Source organism: Rhagoletis pomonella, unplaced genomic scaffold (assembly GCF_013731165.1).
Source record: "Rhagoletis pomonella isolate Grant_MI unplaced genomic scaffold, Rhpom_1.0 Rhpom_scaffold_00011, whole genome shotgun sequence".
Lineage (NCBI taxonomy): Eukaryota > Metazoa > Arthropoda > Insecta > Diptera > Tephritidae > Rhagoletis > Rhagoletis pomonella.
The window spans coordinates 17,298,812-17,318,517 of NW_023458565.1; the positions used below are offsets into that span (position 1 = coordinate 17,298,812).

Genomic DNA, 19,706 nt, shown 5'->3' on the forward strand with positions numbered 1-19,706 from the left:
ATTTGAAATTAAGCTTTGTAATAAATGTAAATGTGATGATGATAAAGACGAAAATGAGAACAATGAGAAATACATGAGAATCAGGGTAACTGAAAGGGTAAGACAATTTATTTATTGAACTTTTTCGATAACAATCGAAATAAATGCAGTCATAAAAAATGGTTATCGAAATTTACTAAGTCACCGATATATATCGAATTATCGTAGCGTATAGTTATTGAAATTTATCGAGTTATACATGTTTTTAGAGTTATCGCAACGTATGGAATTATTCAAATTGATCATTGTTTATTGTGTTGTCGAAATTTATAGAAACATAAAATTATTTGCCGAAATTTATGGATAGGTATCGAGCTATAGAAAATTATGGGATTATCGAAATTTGTTTAGTTAATGCAATTTATCAAGTTATCGATATTTATTGAATCATCATTACAAATCTATAACGAAATTTATCGAGCTATTGTAATGCATCGAGTTTTTTCAACTTATCGAGTTGTAGATATTTATTGATTTACTGATACTTGTCGATTTAACGAATCGAAGTGTTTGGAATTTGCTAGATATATCGGTTTATTGAAATTTCAAGGATCTATAAGTTTATGGAGCCATCGTTGCTTAACAAATTTTATCGTTTTACCAGAGCGTAACTAGTTATCGAAATTCGTCGATATAAATTGTCGAAACTTATAAAGATATTTAAATTTTATCGAGCTATCGATTCTTATCGAGATATATACATTATTGAGTTATCGTATTTTTCAAAATTGGTACATTTATCAAATTTTGTTGAGTTAGCGGATTTTAGTGATTTTGAAATTCATTGAATCCTCCAAAAACCTTCAAAGATATAAAAAAAATTTAGTTATGTACGTTTTTGTTTCAAACCAGGAGATTTTCCGGTGAATAATCTTCTACTTTATAAGTTAAATGACCTGCTAAATTGGGCTATTAAAAACTAGAAAAAACGATGGAATTTCGACAGCAACTGACAGCAACCAAATTCCGATGATTCCAAAAACTTCAAGAGGTGTAGAAAAACAAGGTACACGAAATCTACCGAAATGATTCAGTACCGAAAACATCTCTAAATTTTATAAGAAAACTTTTTCCCGTCAGTTATATATTGAAAACAAAAACAGTTTTTGCAAGCAAAACTAGGTACTAATGTTTGGATTAAATTGAAATCCGTAATAAATTTTTGCAAGGTGGAAAATTTATTTTATTTCTTTAACGAACTGAATGATTATTTTACTAGATATAGTATAAGGTGTATTGCTTATCTAGCAAGCTGAAGGAATAAAAGCCACTTAGCGAAAAAATAATAATTTGGAGGCATACCTTCTACATATATAAATATCTGGGCAAAAAATATTTCGATGAAAAGTTATAACAGAGAAGGAAACCTTGTCTTAGATAAAAATTCTCGTCCTCTCCCGCCTCATAATATTAAACATCCATTGTTTAGTAAACTTTTAATGTGCAAAAATCTTTGCTCTCTGTTTGAGTATTATTTGCGTTAACACTGTAGAAAATTTGCAGCTGCTTCGTGTGGAACCCAGCAGAAAAATCGGTAATTTTTCATTAAAAACAGCCTTTGTTTACTGCTGTTGCAAGAGCATTCCATAACGCAAATATGACCGTCTGCAACTTTTCATTGCATAAAGCTTGTAAAAAGCGAGGCGGAAATTTTAAAAATACTGATATTATTAATTCTTGGGTCTTTGCTCCCAATATTTTAAAAATTTGCATAAGCCGTCACGCGTTAAACAAGACGAATTCAGAAGTAGTACAAATAAAACAAATCGAATCAGCTGTTCAAGCAAAACTACTCGTTGATATAGTTCCGGACTTTTAAGAATCATTTCAGGACTAGTTCGGGATATTTTCGGCGCTACTTCGAGACTAGTTCGGAACTTTTTCGGGATAATTTCGGAACTAGTTCGACATTAGTTCAGGTATTTTTCAGGTCTAATTCGGGACCATTTCCAGATTAGTTCGAGACCAGTGCGTGATTAGTTAGGGATCAGATCGGGCCTATTTCGGGACCTTTTCAAAATCATTTCGGAGCCAGTTCAGGTATAGTTTTTTTGTATAGCAAAAAATGTAAACTGGTTCCACGCACCATTCTAATGTTATTATGTACAATGCCTATGTATGCGTATAACCTACCTTTCACACACAACCTCTTACATACTTATGTAACTGCTACTTCTCACTTTTATTGCAGGTAACACTTGATAGCTTTACAATTGGACGTTTCACTTCGTATCTGCATGATGGCTGCCCGGATGGTTATATGCAGATCGCCGAATCGGCTCGAACTCCCATCGGTGGCATGTGGTGTGGCACTTCGTGGGGGCCAGTGCTATTCTACAGCGAAACCAGATCATTGATTTTCACAATCAAATTAAATAAGTAAGTGGGTTGTATATTTATTCACTTAGTTAATTACGCTTTACTACCTTCCACGGAAAGCCTTATTTTATTTTATTTTTTTGCTACCCTCCCTTTATCCCGTTTCCACTCTTTTTGATATCGTAATGTAAAACATCCGTTTGCAATGAGACAAATTGAAATTACAAATGCAACACTAATTCGTACTAAAAACTTTTCACTTAACAATCTGCATGAGCAAGGAACTATGTACTTGTTACTCCATTACATCTCATTTCATTTCGTTGCATTTCATTTTCTCACTCTACCTACAGACATACGTATGCCTACTTAAACATACATTTACTTCCATACCATTGTGTCTAAACTGTTTTTTTGTTCGAAATCTATTCAATTTTTGCCATTTCCATTTTCCTATTTCCATTTCTACGCTGCTACTTGGACAATGCCAACACCGACGCCAACTTGCGACCCGCTATTGTGATATTACCCTTCAACCCACGTTTGTGCCAACTGATCCGTTGGCATGCTGGCACGCTGGTTAACTTTGTCGCAACATCCGTACTATGTGGCGGCGCAGATTGGCGCGGGATCAGAGCGGTTACAATTTCGACTTTCGCATCAGATACAAGGTTTTGTCGAAGGACAGCTCGGTAACTCGCTATGGCGGCATCAAGCTTGAAGGTATGTAAATAAAATCAAATGCAACAGAACCGTGTATAAGTACACACATACACAGTAACTTTAATATAACAACTGCAACATCAACCACCTCCCACACAGGCCACCACCCAGTCCCGAGCTTATCCGCTCAAAGCTTCCTGCAACATTATTTCGCTGCACTGTATTTCTCCAGTGCACTTTTCTACACTTCGCTGGTTGTTGTCTGCGTAGGTCTCTATAGGTTAAATGGATTTGAAATAAGCAAACACTGAGATTAAAAAAAAAATAAAAATGATTAAAATCAACCTAAACTATTCTGCTGGGAAAAACATTGTCGCAGCACTCACACATATAATCAAACATGCATGTATTTGTACAAATAACTAACAAAACTTTAAAAATAGTGAAACTTTTAAAATGTGTAACTTTTAACAACATATTTTGGCCATGGTAGAAAAAAATGTTGATAGTCGGTAAACAGCACGACTAACTTTTTCGAGCTTTTAATTTTGTTTTTCCACGATAATTTAATACGTACGTATTATAAACATGTAAGTGAGAAAGTGTTATGATTTACAAAAGCCGAGACAAATTATTATGCTTTTAAAAATGGCATGCTATATATCGAGGATTTTTCTGAAATACCCTCTATCTGCACTTTTTACAAAACTTAGATTCTTATATAAAAATCCACCTAAGACTTAACGCTCATCGGTGATATTAATGCCGACCTTACATAACGCTTGACAAAAGAATTTACTATTAAATTGCAAAGTCAGAATTATTATCAGTGATGGTTACGGTGGCCATCCGTCCTGTATTATACGGAACAGTCCTCTTTTTTGACCCATTGTCCTGGTAATTTACTTATTTTATATGGGACGCCAGATGTTCTGTATTTCTTTTAATGTTCCGTGTTTTTCCCGTATTCGGTGTTTCCACGCCTTAACAGCTCATTCAAATGGCATGCCTATGAACGAGTTTTAAGTGATGTTGCTATATGATCCTAATTTTTTCTCCATAAACAGTTATTATTTTCTAATCTGAATGCCTGGAATTCGAAACGAGGAATACATACAGTGACAAAAATAGAAATTAGGGCTCGACATTTTAGTAAGTTTTAGCTATTTTTTCCTTAGCTTATTTAATGTTTATTATTAATTTTATGAAAGTAAGGCGATTTTCCTTACAAAAACCATATAATACAAATTTTCAACTTTGTGCAAAAAAACTATAAAAATTAATGCTGCAAGGTTTCACCAAAATTTTAATCTTTTTAATTAGAATCTTTGGAAAAAAATCTGGTTTGCAGTTTTGTAACTCATTAAGAGTATTATAAAGTGCGAGTGGAAAGGCATTGAAAAAAATGCGTAACACCGTGAACAAAAAAAAATTGCCAAAAATTAATGGTAAGCTTTAGCGACTTAAAATACACTTTATTATACTAAAATTTTAACGAATTTTTTTAACATATTTTACCGGGTAAAAATCTCGAGAAAATTATGTTACAAATTTGTTGTGTTAATATAAGGATACTGTTTCAGGGCTAATACATCTAGGATCATTGAAGAAGGCTCTGAAAGCTGTTGTGGAACAAATTTGAAAAATTATTTTTTGTCCCTTATTCGGCTCTCATAAATATGGTCAAAAAGGGAAAATAAAATAGCTTAAGGCACTAGAAATCGCAAAAAGGGCAAAAAAAAAGGCACTAAAAAAGACAAAAAACGAAAAATAATCAAAAAAAAAATTTATTTTAGAAATTTGTATATTAACAGTAAAAAAAGAAAAAACTATGAACTAATAAAATATGAAAAATTTGTACTTTCAATCATTGGCTATTTTCTCCTTTCGGGTTCTTAACTCACAAAACTTTAATCTCTATAGTTGCAGTAACATTGAACCACAAGATGCAACTTGAAGTTTTCTGGCAGCATTTTCATTCGATTTTCGCGAAGAATGTACAATACGTGCGCTCGACGTTTGAAACTTTCATATTATCAGGATTGAGAGAAATAGAGAAAAAAATTTTAAAAATGTATATCGTCACCTGAAATCCAAAAGGACGTAACAAACATCGTCATTGAAATACAAAAAGTCGTAACTTATAAAAAATTCAAAATTCACTTTTTGATTGCTAAGATGGATTTCATCGAATTACAACTCCTCCCATCGTTTTATGAAAAAACAAAATTATTTGTCACGACTTTTTCCATTTCAGTGACGATGTTGTTACGTTATTTTGCATTTTAGGGAACGATATGGAATGCTATAGCATTATTGGAGGAAACTCCGTGGTTCACGAAAGGATACGAATGTACACTTGAATCGATATCACTGGTCAGGAAGCGTTTGGATAGATGGATCTCATATCAGCTCAGCTAAAACCCACATCTCTTGCATTTGGTGCCGATCCTGGCAGGCTATTATTGCCCGTTCGGAATTTACGCGGCAAGACTGCCTGTAGCACTTAAAAAAAATACATTGATGCCAGTTATTTACTCAAACTACTCAATTACCCATTTCATTTGGTTCACCGCTCGAAATTCGCCACCGACCTGCGTCAATCGAACAGTAGTAAAGCAGATGTGCACTCTATTTACTACGTAGGCGCAGCTACATAGCTATTAATAAATTCTTTAATAACTTTAAATCTTAAAACTTTCTATAAAGGAATGGCCGTAAAGACATCACTCTCATTACACAAAAATAACCTATAAGAGTTTTACAGCTTCTTCACTTCACTATTTCAAGTACTTTCGTACTAAAAGCCAAAAAAAAAAAAAGTGTAAGAATGCCCTCGCTACGATATTGCCTGCCAACACTTTGCCAAAAGATAAAATCTTGCATCGTTTGCCAAATTGAATTCAAGCAAAAAGAGGAATATTAAGGAATATTAATAAAATGCCATTCGAAAACAGAAGCTCGATTACACACAAAATTGTTTACGAAAAAAAGGAAAATGAAAAATTTTGCATTAACTAACGATTAAGCCGTCCTAAGCGCACATACATATGAACATACGTATACAAACACGCATACATGCACCTACATAAGTACATTCGTGCCAACAACATACACAAATACTTATTCAAGTTATTTTAGAAGTAAAAGCATTTTTTTTTCTCTTTTTACAGAGCTACGCCATTGGCACAATCGCAGCAGCTTTCAAAATCAAAATGCAATCGAAGATTTTACCAATTCCAGCGGCGCACATTCAGATCGTTACGGAGAGGATTTCAGCTTGTTCAGCGCCTATGCCAATAATAAAACTTTTACGAATTCACTACAACGCGCAGTCGACAGAGATGAGCACAACTACACCGAGCCAAAATACTATTTGGGTGAGTCGAGTAACTAAAAAATTGTTTAGAAATTTTACGCAAAGAAATTTGATAGCAATCATTGAAAATTACGTATAATTTGAGTTTAGAGAATTTGCTTTCCATGCCGACAGTCATTATGTATGTATATCGTAACTACGCCCCTCTCCTTGCAGGCGATCTCATACCTGGCACTTATTGCTCGCGCATCTTCAGCGATTGTGACAAGAAGGCGTGTCGCTTGCAATCGCCCAACTATCCGGGCATCTATCCGCGCAACCTCACCTGCTACTATGCGGTGCGACAGGTGAGTGTGGTGTTATTATGCTAAATAAAACATGAATAGAATATTGGATTACACCTACTACAATCAATTAAATAAGCAATTAAGAAAGCAAGTGAGCGTGAAATTTCCAATCAACACCTTGAAAGTAGAAGGAGATGAATTGAGTGGCGGTCGAAGGCTAAAAGCGAATTTTATTTCCATAATCACTCAAATTGAGGCAGGGCAATTGATGCGAATCCGGTGCTCGCTTAGTATGTAAGGTCACAGTTATTCAAATTTGATTTAATTTAACTAAAACATTGGTTCGCAATTCGTTTTCAACAGCCTTTTACTTACCCGAACAAATAAAAATTCCGATTAAAGGAAAGAACACAAAATCGCCATTTTTAGCCCACGGCGAGGAAATACTGGCTCAAAATACTAAATTCACAAATACCTACATATCTATGTATGTATAGCATGTAAGACAGCCAAAGAAAATCAGTAAAGGTAGATAGGTAAAAATGCCGGTGTAAATCATTGCAAAGACAACTCAAGCAAAATTCGAGCACGGAAATCTCAAAAGCAAAAAAAAAGTAATTAGTAATACCTGCCGGAAAATGCCAACGAGGTGGTCAAAGGCACCAAAGAACCGTTTGTTTGTTGGGCCTTTTGTGGAATCGCCATTGCGCTTAATTGGACATAATGCTTTGAATGGAGCAGGGGAATTTTGTACTCCTCTTTAAGTGTTAATTACCAAATATTTTCGCATTTAAAATTTCCAAAGGAAAATGTATATATAAAGTGAAAGAAATAAAATAAACTAAAGGAAAGTAAAATAAAACAGATAACGTTGCGCTAAATAAATCAATCCCAATCCCAATACAGTGGTATGCCGCCGCCTCCGAACGGCAAATGATTTCAATGTTCCATGAAAAGCTTTTTTTCATGGCAGAGGGGCGACTGCTTAAAACAAAAACTTTTTTGTTTGGATGTTGTTGGAATCAAGGAACGAACCGTGGACCTACCGAATGGTAGCGCGGAGGACCTCTTACCACTCGACCACGGCGGCCGTCTCGAACAATGGCTAGGTCTATCAGCCCGAAGTTCAGAAAGCGTGCAGGATGGTAACAGATGCAGAAGTTCATGCATGTAGGGAATGGTTTTGATCCTCATTCACTTTTGTATCCTACTCAAGCAGATTACCACTTCCGATGAGTGTTTACATCAAGTATGCTCTGGTTAGCGCCGGGAAATCCGTTTGGAAGCGAGCCAATTTGAGAAGGCAGCCAATGGATGAGGCCCCCATTTCTTATGACTACCACAGTAAACGTGCAAAATACTGCGATTTACGGCCATGCACCTGGAATGTCCGGATCCTTAATGGGGAAGGGCCCTCTGCTCGGCTAGTTCATGCTTAAGGCGAAAACTAAGGCTGACATAAGCAATTTTAAATCCTTGATTGCCACTTGGCTATCGAAATTGATGTTCACGCTTCTTTTATATAATCCAGTGATGCGAAGCTAGTCAACTGTCTCTTTCATAGCGGCCACTTTTATCTGAAAATCGATGCAGAAATACGAAAGCTTTACGGAATGCTCCTAGCAGACCGTATCTGCTGCAACTTTACGGTATAACTGCAGTCCAACAGTGCAAATATTAATTTTCAGAGGCTTTCACTCCCCCATTCATCGGAGCCAAACTTGGTATGCACCGATACGTTTCTTAAGGTATGAAACCAGGTGAGGGCCCTTCTTGATGGAGAGACCAGCGCTTCTATCGGCCGCTGTTTTCCTGAACTCTAACTTCTTAATCTTTCTAGTGAAATCTACCAGTCGATAACCCAATTAAAACATAATTGGCTTTATTATGGTTTCATTTAGTAAAAATATTATCTTATCCGGGAGGTCACAGCTCTTCCTTATGGTGCTTTTACGCGGTAAAGGGCAACTGATGCCTCTTCTACCCACTCCTAATAACTTGGCTTTCAGCGTAGGTTTTTGTATAGAATCGCACCTAAATACTTAAGAGAACAAATGTAATGCCACCGATCGAGGGAAGCTGAGTATTTGGTACTTTCTATCTTCTGGCAAACAGGACGACGAGCTCTGTCTTTCCTGTATTTATAGCAAGCCCGCAGCTGCCAAACTATGATCTTCTCCGTTTTTATCTAAACTGGAGCGTCCACCAAAATATTTCGGAAAAATATTAAGATTTACGTGAGCTGGACCGATTTGAAAATACCTCCAAAATGGGGTTTTTTATGAATAAAAATAGTTTCTTCAAGAACTTTTTGGAAAAAATCCCCTCAGATGACAAAACAGATTAAGTTTAAAAGATCTGCACAAAAATATTTAAAAATTAAAAATTAAACGGAATCGTAATAAGAGGTTTTTGATGCTGTTTTCTTTTACTTGTTTCAAAGATTGATTTACACAAAACTTGAATAACTGGGCCAAAGCTAATCTGATTTAGACTTATGGGGAGAAAGGTATTTTCCCACTCTTTTTATTTCTGTGCAAAAAAAGCCATTCAAAAAAAAACATCATCACAAAATCTCGTTATTACGATTCCGTTGAATTTTTTTTTTTTTAATTTTCTTAAATATTCTTATGCAAATTTCTTAAGCGTAAACCGTTTTGTCATTTTTCCAAAAAAAAATCTTTAAGTAACTATTTTGATTCATAAAGAACTCCATTTTTGGATGTACAGTGGAACCCGCTAAAATTTTTGGGCACCGTGAATATTTTAATGTATTCTGAACAAAATCCCTCTTTTAAGTACTTCCCCGCTTATTTACCCAAGCCTTCTAAGAACCTACATTTTTCCTATCACATATACCATTTTACTTACAATTTTACGTTTTTAAGTGCTCCCGCAACACGTTCGGCAAAATAATTCTAAAAATTCTACGGTAATTTTCAGCCACTTGAAACTTGCACATTCTTACACTAAACTGAATGGGCCGTAGCCATTTTTTTTTTTATGGGGAATGATGCAGTCTAATGTACATATGTAGTAAAAAGAAGATATTTTCATTTAGAATCCAATAAACTAAACTATCTGGCCCATGCAGAAGCCTAAATACTAAACATCTTTTCTGATATCACGTATACGCGTAGGTTTCCTACATAAAGTAACGAAATGAAACACATAACTTTCACCATAGCATACTAATACAAAAATATACACATGTCTATGCATGTAAGCACTGTGACTAAACTAATGGGGTTTTTTCTTATTAGGTACTATTTATAAGATTTGCCATATGCTACGCGCAATTTTACCACAGCCAAGTGCCTTTTCGCTTGCTAGTTAAACAAGCAACAGCAGGTCAAAACCGAATTAGGCCACACACACTACATAATGGGAACTTCCATTAATACGGACATAAGCTCTTCTTAGAAAAAAGGTCATAAAGCCATTGTCTTCATTCAGGTATTAAATAAATAAACACATAAGCGAATGAATGAGTGTCTGGTGTATGATACTCGTATAAAAGAAGTTTAACAAAAGGCCTTGGCTTGTTTACTTCGAAATTCTTCTCAGGGCTCTTGATAAAATACACCATAAGTAGGACATTTATTTTTATGTATCATATCTTTTGTTCGGCTGCTTTAATAGATCATCAAGTGCAGATGTGAGCGGTGGGAAGCTATTCAGTTCATTATGCATGGGAGATTTCTTACTGGTGTGCTCGCATGTAACTAAGTAACTCCAACTAAGTATTTCTTTATGTCTTAATGTAATGTTAATGTATGTCTTATATGCAGGATAATGCAGAAATTATGCTGATCATCCTGATGCCCATATTCAGCTAATTATCTTGTTTCTGTCCAACTTTCAGTGTTATGAAGGTCTGGATATTTTCCAATGAAAATTATATTCCAGGACATAGTCAATATTTGTGCCAAATTTCAAATAAATCAGCCATTTCTGCCTGGGGAAGTACTCACATTCGTAGCTATTTTTTATATAATAACATAGTAATTCGTACATTAGACTCGTTACTACTATATATTTTTTTCAAAATGCAATATTTTAGAAACAGTGCAAAAGGATGCCTGGACAAAGCGCAGCCCTTAATATTAAGATTAAGAGGTCGCTGGTCGCGAATTTCTATCTCCCATATAATGGTTGCCATGTATTTACATATATCGCTCATACGTTGACTGGAAAAGAAGCTATGGAATTACAAAATTCAAACAATTTTAACACTGTGTTATTTATATGGAAGTTAGAAATTCGCAACGAGCAACCCTAAATCTTAATATTAGGGGCTGGGCTTCTGACAGGCGTTTTTTTCACTGTCCCGAAAGAATTTTATTTATTTATTTATTTAGAAATAAACAAGATTGCCGGAACTATTGAACCTGTCTACTGTACGTTTGTATCTATATGTACAAATTTTTCAAATTAGTACTATTTGTTAAAACCCCATTCAATATCATTATGGAAAGTTGGCAACTCTCTCTTAAAATTCTTTCAAAATAATATCGCTATTGCAGTATTTTACTTTACTAATTGCTTAATGTTAGGCTTTAGTTGTAAACAGATTCAATAAGTAAATAAAGAGCAAAAAAAATTATTGAATTTGGCTATTTAAACAGGCGTATGCATTTTCGAAATAAAGCTTTACTAAATCCCTTTCGTCTAACACCTATTTTGTACTATAAATTAAATTCAATTTAATTATTTAATTAGCGCTTTCTTAAACCTCTTTCGTCTGACAGCCATATTTTAATCTTCCTAAAATTATTCATTAAACTGAATTTAACTATTTTAAACAAGTGGCAACACTTTAGGGAAGTAGTTTTTGATACAGCTCTTTTACACCATCTTCGTCTGACACCAATATTTTAATATGTATTTCTTTAAGTTATTAATTAGATTTAATTTTACTTTTTTAACAGGTGGCAATCCCCTAAAAAATATTTCCTTAACCTCCTTCGTTGCACACGCATTTCTAAATATTTAATTTAACTTAGGTTAACTTTGAGGTGACTTTTAATATACACTTGCGATCAGCTAATTAAGCCAACAACATTTTGATCAATTTTGGCATTTTCTCTTTTGCTTATTTAATGTTTATTACTTTTGCATAGAACTCTAGCTCATTATATAACAAACACCCTATAAATCCACATTTCAAACTCTGTACAAAAATTGTAAAAAATCTGAAAATTTTCAGCTAAATTTTCAAAATTGTCGAATATTTTTGTATGGAAAAATGGGAAATGCAGTCGAAAAAAATAATTATTAAAAATCAACGCGCTTCTTTAGCAACTTAAAACTTACACACTATTACTATTACTATTCTTACACCTCCTCCCTCTGACACCCACATATTATTTTTTTTTTTTTTAATTTATTAATCAAATTGAATTTTACTTTTTTAAACAGGTGGCAACCTAGAAAAATATTTCCCTACCCCATGTTCGCTTGATGCACCTATTTTTACGTTTAATTTAATTAGTTAATTCTATTTATAACCTCTTAACCAAGTGTGAACTTTCCAGAATAACTTCTCTTGCACCCACATCTCAAGTAGCACACTGGTGTATAACTTGGTGTAAATTTACGATTTTTGGTATTAATCTTATTAATTGTACCGAAATTCACAAATTTACACCAACTTATACACCAGTATGCTACTTGAGATATAAATAAATATTTCTTTCAAGTCATAAATTAAACTTAATTTACTTTTTTAAACAGGTGGTAACCCTCTTCAGAAATATATATATATTTTTTTAATTATATTTACTTCCTCTGACACCCTCATATTAGAATGTCTTTAATTTATTAACCAAAATAAATTTTACTTTTCTAACAGCTGGCAATTCTCTAAAGGAATATTTCCTTACCGCCGCTCGTTTCATATACATATTTCCAAATTTCATTTATTTTACTAATAATATGTATTTAAGTTGATTCTTTAAATAGTTATCAACCCTTATAAAAATTTATGTATTTGAGATTTAGTTTTGTCAAATATTTTTCTTCAGGTGGCAAAACTTTTCAGATCATTTTTGAGAAAAAAAACTTTATTTAACCTCAGTAGTCTGGCACAAATATTTTAATAAAAAAAATTTCTCTTGTGTTATAAATTTAACGGAATTTACTTTTTTAATGTAATGGCAACCCTCTTAAGAAGTATTTTTGAAATAAGGCATTCTTACATCTCCTTAATTCTTTGTCCAATAAGCAAAGCGATTCATTACCGTTATCAAGATAACTTTAAAAGCTTTTTTTTCTTCCCTTGACATTACATTTCTTGGCATTCAAAGACCTTTTACAATGTTTACGACGATATACATTTGTATGTATTTTTGAAAGTTGCCTCTGCTAGACACGTTAGCGGTAAGCACTCTTACCGTAAGCAGATTCCATTAGCTACGTATATAAAAATATACTACATGAATGTACATATATAAATCGGTTAATTATCAAAGGAAATAAATCAGATTTTTTTTTGATATGACAATTTTGATGCAGTTCTGTTCGCTTAAAGGAGGAAGAATGCTGACTTAATCCTTTTGGTAATTATCCGATTCATTTGTATGTACATACGTACTTATATAAACTGTACACTGTGCGATGCTATTTTAAGCTGCTTTGTGAATGACTGACATCAATCTTTACATACATATACACATGCATACATATATGTACAAATTTTATAGAGCATTCAAACTATAATGTTTCTCCTCATTTCCTTCCTTCATAATGCAATCAAGTTATTTTTATTTTGACTTTTCGCTTCCTGTATTTTCTTCCACTTTTTAGCATTTTAATTACATTCCGTTTTTTTATTTTTTTCTTCTTATATTTTTATCCAATTCATCATGTTACTTTTGCTGTCAAGTCAATAAGATCCTTTCAAAGCACAACATTATGCCCTTTCTCCTCGCTGTACTATCTATCATTTTCTTGTCATTTTGCTCTTCAAGTTGCCTTTTCATTTTATATGATTAAGTTTCTTGTCATGTCCTTGCTGATGTTAAAGTTGATAAAAAAATAAAAAGCAAATTAACACAACTTACTTTAAAAAACACACAACGCCAACCTGACTCCTGCCGCAATTTCTCTGACTGCTTCTTCTCATTAAAAAGTATCTTTTCTATCGACTTTAATTTGGTTTATTTGTGTAGGCGGTCGCTAACATTTCATTAACTTTCCTCATTGCGGTCGTCGGCCTTCGTCAAATAAAACAACAATAACGTTCAAGTACTGGTCAGATGTAAGGAAATTAAATTAGCGCAATTTTCTGGCCTTCACCACTAAATTAAATTGATGGTGTAGTAGATGCGAGCAAATTCTATTTAAAGGTCGAATAAAATTAGTTTAACTTTTTTGGAAGTTTGTTTGCGCAGGAATTTTATCTATGAAAGTATAATATTTTGAACTTTTGCGAACTTTAACACTGAAGGGCATGAGAGTAATTAGTTATATTTTGCTGAACTACGAGTAAAATGTGCTAATTTTGTTACGAGTATATTAATAAAGTGAATTCATAAAGAGTATTTTTGGAAAAATAAATTTAAAAAATTTGACGCTTATTTTAATGTCGGTTTTGTCGGTAAACTTCCAAAAGTTCAGGTTGCGACTGCTATCGGCTTTTTTGGGGAAGCACTGAACATCCGTTTTAGATATACGAACGTTGAAGCTTTGCGTTTTGCATTTATAGTTGGTCACACAAGTGGCAGAGAAAAAAGTTGCTCCAGAGGTCGGCAAGTATCCAATGCATTTTCATTCACGTTTCAAATTTACGAAGGACCGCAGACAGGCTTATCCTCGGTACGGTTCATTGGGTACGCCGTTTTGGCCTCAAATTAGAAAACATCCTTCAAAATTTTTAATTTACAATAGGATATCTAAAACCTAAAATAATAAATTTGCTACGATATATCTCTGTTATAGAGTAGGTTGCTATATCCAACAGCTGGATGTCATAGATGAATACAAGGCGCCATGTCATTAAAAGTGGCCTTGCTGTAACCAAACTGACAGCCAGTGATCGGACTTCTATCACATTGTGGTAGATCTGCCACTTTTTTCAACATCTATCACATCTACCACACAAGGTCTGAAATCTACCACATATTCGCATTTTTGATTAGTTTTATTTTTGCTCGACATAATTTTCTTAACTTTAAGAGCAAAAATTATCCAACACTTAACACTAACAACAGGCAGAATGGGAGAATATAATAAACCGTAAAATAGTAAATTTTCTCAATATTCAATTTTTCGACAGGAAACGTGGTTTTATTGTGTTATATGGCAAAATATATGATTTATAAAAAAGAATTAATAGCGAAAATGTTAAAAAATGGCGATTTTTGTGAAAGTATTAGCAAATTTCAGTGCATCTAAAGTTTCTAAAGCGTTGTTTACTTTTGCTTGAGAATTGTCAAAATCGGCAAATCCCAAGTAGCGGTTTCTGGAACGTGCCATATTTGTTCGCTACATCGTGATGTGTTAAAAAAAAGCTGGCAGCACTCCGCAAGGTTGCAGAAATCTTTCAAAATATATTCGAAAAATATCTTGATATGGAAGGAACTGCTTTACATTGTCAAGGAAAAAAATTGTCAAAACTCAACGCAATTTCAATCTTGCACTTTCTTATACTAAAATTATATTTTTTTACCACACAAATTTTTTTTAAAGTCCGACAGCCAATAAATCATTTCAAGAGCAGGTCTAGTTTTTGCCGAGACGATTAGCAACAGAGATGCGCACTTATCGAAGAAGAACACAGGCGAATACATGAGCACGAACACACGCCCTCAATCAAGTTGGAGGTGAGAACAGTAATAAATAATGCGATATAAAACCAACAAGGCTGCTCAAAGCCAGTGGCGAGGAATTTTTGGGGCCCACGTGCCACCTGTTAAGGGCAATCAGGTCCTATGAATACATTGCTGAATCCACAATGTACGTTTTCCAGCCATTACACGGCTGCAAAAGCTTGTTTAACTATTTGACCATATAGATACGCTTTTGACAGAGAGAAGAGATGCTACCTTTCCGAGACCACGTCTAAATTGCAGTCAATTTGTGTAACTTTTTCAATCTGATGTTGGACGATATTTACGTCGTCGGTCTGGTCATCAGCACGTCAAGCGCTTCAACATTCAGCTTAGAGAAGAATGACCAAATAGGCGAACGAGGGCAAGACAAAATACATCCTGCCAGCACACAGAGATACTTCGCGTGTTGGGAGATGCGCATTTTTGGCACTCATTACTTAGAGTACTGAAGTACTTTGTCTATTTAGGATTCATTAAAACCGCTAAAAATGTCAGCTTAGAGACTAACCAGAAAACCACTTTTGCCAACAAGCGCTAAAGTATCCACTGACCTTTATTTAAGAGACGATATGTTCTAGATTAACGTCTATACATTGGTATTTTCATTCTATTTTTGAAAAGTTTAATAATTTAAATATTTTATAATTTCATATCACCTGCATATAAATACATATAAAAATTTATGGTGACACCAAATTGGTCATAGAAGAAGATTCAACTTATTCTCCTTCTTCTATTTTTAGTTGAAATAAACAGCACATTTCATTTATTTCTATGGAATTTCATACAATCGAACTAACTACTATGTCATTTCTGATTCAAAATGAAATTACTTTCACATTTTCGCTCACATCATTTCTTATTTCCCTTTGAAAAACAAAAAAAAAACACGCATTTATTAAACTTCGCTCAACAGCTGGCTAAGACAATAACAGTGAAAGTAACAAAAGCAATAAATCACGCGCTGGTTACTTATGTATATACATACATACATATATAGTATTTATATCGAATTCAAAGCGAAACTATTTATTTTGTAGATAGTCAGCAGTTGCAAAATCCAACGAACAGCTGGGCATTTTTAGAGTTTCCCAAGCTGCTGAATGGGCAAAGTGGAGACTATCCGCCATTTATGATTTCACGACCGCTGTTTAGCTATGAATTTATGTGATTGTCTTTTCCATTTTCCATTTGCCAATATAAATGAATGAGCGCTCATAATTGCGCCAGGAAAATGCTCTTGCACATATCTGTGTTCGTATGGAAAAGTAGCTTATGTCGAAAGGTTGGCTTTAATATAATGCGGCAATCCCTTTATTTTTTAAACGGCAAGGAATTTTTTGATGAGACTTAATAAGAATATTGACTTGCTAGTATCGGAACTATTTCTTCCACGTTTATTTGCTAAAAGTTGTTCAACGGCTTACCGCCAGTGAGTCATTCGCAATGGTATGCTGCGAATGCCGATTTATACTAAAGCTACTTTTCCATATGAACACAGATATGTATGTATACTATCCATACACATACATATATACATACGTTCTTTCACAGCAAAAAGAGCAAGCCATGCAGGTGTACAAATGAAGTCATACGTTTCGCAGGAAAAACCGCTGCTATCATTGGGAGAAGAATGGTTTATCCGTTGTTGGTCAATTGCACATTTCTGCAGTAAAAAAAGTGAAAATTTATCGATGAAAATAAATTGAAATTCCGTAAAGGAACTTTCTGCTGATTTCGCAAAAGCTATATATGTAAATGAATTTTTATTCATACAGTGACTCAAACAAGTGGCCACGAGTCGATTTTTTTTTTTTAATATTCGAAATGTTTTTCGATATAAATTTTTTGGGTTATTTTTCCATATAAATGACAGTTTTAAACTTTATACAAATTTTAGGAAAATTCAACAAATTTTCATCAAAATTTTTCCCATATACGTATGAGTTTCTTAAGAAATAAAATGCCGTAGGTTCGCAAAAAATTTAAAAAAAAAATCAACGCCAGTTTTCGTAAATATCACTTGTTATATAAAAAAAAGCCCAAAAGCAGTCTTAAAAAAAAAACAATCTCAAAAATCAACGCGATTCTTCAGCTAGTTAAAACTTGCACTTTATTACACTAAAATTGTGTGGGTTATAAAACTGCTTACCCAGAAATGTTCATAAGATTAAGATTAAAAAGTTGATATATGGATTTTGGTTTAGCTCGAAAAACATTACGAATATTTAAAAAAATCTGCACATGGTCACTTGTTTTAGTCACTGTAAGTACTCGTACATTCATACGTACATACATACATTCATATTGAAAAATTTAGCTTGAAAAAGTTACTGCGAAATGAGATTTATGGCAGAAAAATTCTTAGAAAATGTGCTTTGAATATGTATGTATAAGAAAAATTCTTCTAGTAGCTTTATACATACATTTGTATGATTATTTATAGATATATTTACATACTTAGGCATGTGAATTTTTTCTAAAAATAAATACATTTAGCTACGTGGATATCGTGAAGGATAATAAAAAAAAACAATAAAATAGCGTTCAACGTGGTAAAATTTTTGTAAAAATAGTCCTGCAGGAAACTCCGAGAAAAAAAATTGTACTGGAAAATACACTCAACCAGTATCAGCTTCCGTAGGTAAGTAAGCATGGAGCGCTCTGGGCCTTTTGGCCATAATCCGGGTGTCCTTGGATTTTTCCTTCGGTACTGCAGTCGTGCAGTGACAAGCTGGCACGATTATTCACAAGGGCTGCCTTTGCCGTAGATCACCATTTTGGCCGTCAACACCACTGCCGCCCTAGACCAAGGGTGTTCTACGTATTACACTAATTAATGTGTTTTATTTGGTTGGGGTTAGTGGGACCCTCACTCGACTCTGGATTGGCTGAGCTTACCTCAGCCTTTGCCAAAACCCACCTCACGCATTGATTGGGGTAAGTTGCGTAGAGGTGAGCTGAGGGGAATTGAGATGATTTGAAGTGGGGTATGGTGAGTTGAGGTGAAATTTGTTGAACAACATAACATAAGATAACTTAGCATAAAATAACATAAAGTAACATAACATAATATAACATAATATAACATAACATAACATAACTTAACATTATTTATCTCTTAATTCGTATCTTTATCTTTTCCTTTTCCTTTACCCTGATCTTTATCTGTGTCACTATATTAAGCAAAGAACATAGAAAACCAATAAGGTGCATAGTAGTAGAATACTTTCCAACAAAACGCTGCTCGAAGTTCACTACTCGGCTGGTTGCTTCCCAATAACCATTGGGATTGATTAACAATTCGAATATGATTGAAAGTCTAACATTTTTTTTCAAGTCTCTCCTTCGATAACGAATGTGGAATAGGTTAGTATTCGATTCAAGCCATTCTGTAGAAAAACGGAACCCTCGTTATCCAATGTATTTTCTCTTCGTTATGAATGCGAAATCCAGCTCATTATCGAATTGAAATTTTAATGAGAGAGAGTGATTCTCTTATGTTTCGCTTCGAGAATGAGCTGGATTTCACTTTCTCTCTTGTTACTATGGTTTTCATTATTATTATTTTTTTTGAAACACTCTTCGAGTGTATTTCCAATATACTATGAACGTTGGAAAACTAAGGTTGGTTATGAGTTCGCTCTCAGTCCGATATGCATACTGAATATCGAAGGCCATTTTCGAAAATGTTTATAGGGTTGTTTTTGAAGGAAACCAGCTGAATAGTGAACTCCCAGGCCCTGTTGTTGGAACGTGATCTACTACTATGCAATGCAGGAGAAAAGTGCGAAATGTCATGGGGAAAAAAATTTGTTTTTGCCAAGCTTTGCTAAACTTACTCTTGGCTTTGTGAAATGGCATAACTAATCTACATTGTATAATGCTCGAGATGGTGACAAAAGTCGAGCGAAATCACCCAAAAGTACAATGCGCAAATTTTTAAAATTGGATTGCGTAGGCTCTTAGCGGTAGATGAGAGGCAACTCAGTCCAATCACGCTACTCGATTAACTTTGAGCTACATTAAGTACTAGAACTTGTGCTGTTTAGCATTTTCATAAAGTACCGCTTCCAATTTAATAATCGCATTGATATTCCTTCAAAAGTGATTTATTTCCGTAACGTTCTTTCATTGTTGTGATTTCATGTTCCTGCTGTGGATATCCATGCTCACTATTAGCAAGACTTTAATCTCGTCCTTCTTCTTCTTCTTCTTTTTTGGCGCTGTAACCGCCTAAGCGAT

At 34.1% G+C, this 19,706-nt stretch overlaps 1 protein-coding gene across 1 annotated transcript in view; it reads left to right on the plus strand.

Moving 5' to 3' along the window:
- The first annotated feature begins 2,140 nt into the window (after positions 1 to 2,140).
- The window catches only part of LOC118747194, a 37,963-nt gene continuing 20,397 nt past the window's right edge, over positions 2,141 to 19,706 (plus strand). Inside the window, exons 1-5 of the mRNA XM_036481182.1 lie at positions 2,141 to 2,161; positions 2,231 to 2,418; positions 2,978 to 3,081; positions 6,195 to 6,401; positions 6,557 to 6,687. Coding sequence (XP_036337075.1) covers positions 2,141 to 2,161; positions 2,231 to 2,418; positions 2,978 to 3,081; positions 6,195 to 6,401; positions 6,557 to 6,687 — 651 coding nt within the window. The remainder of the gene's footprint in view (positions 2,162 to 2,230; positions 2,419 to 2,977; positions 3,082 to 6,194; positions 6,402 to 6,556; positions 6,688 to 19,706) is intronic.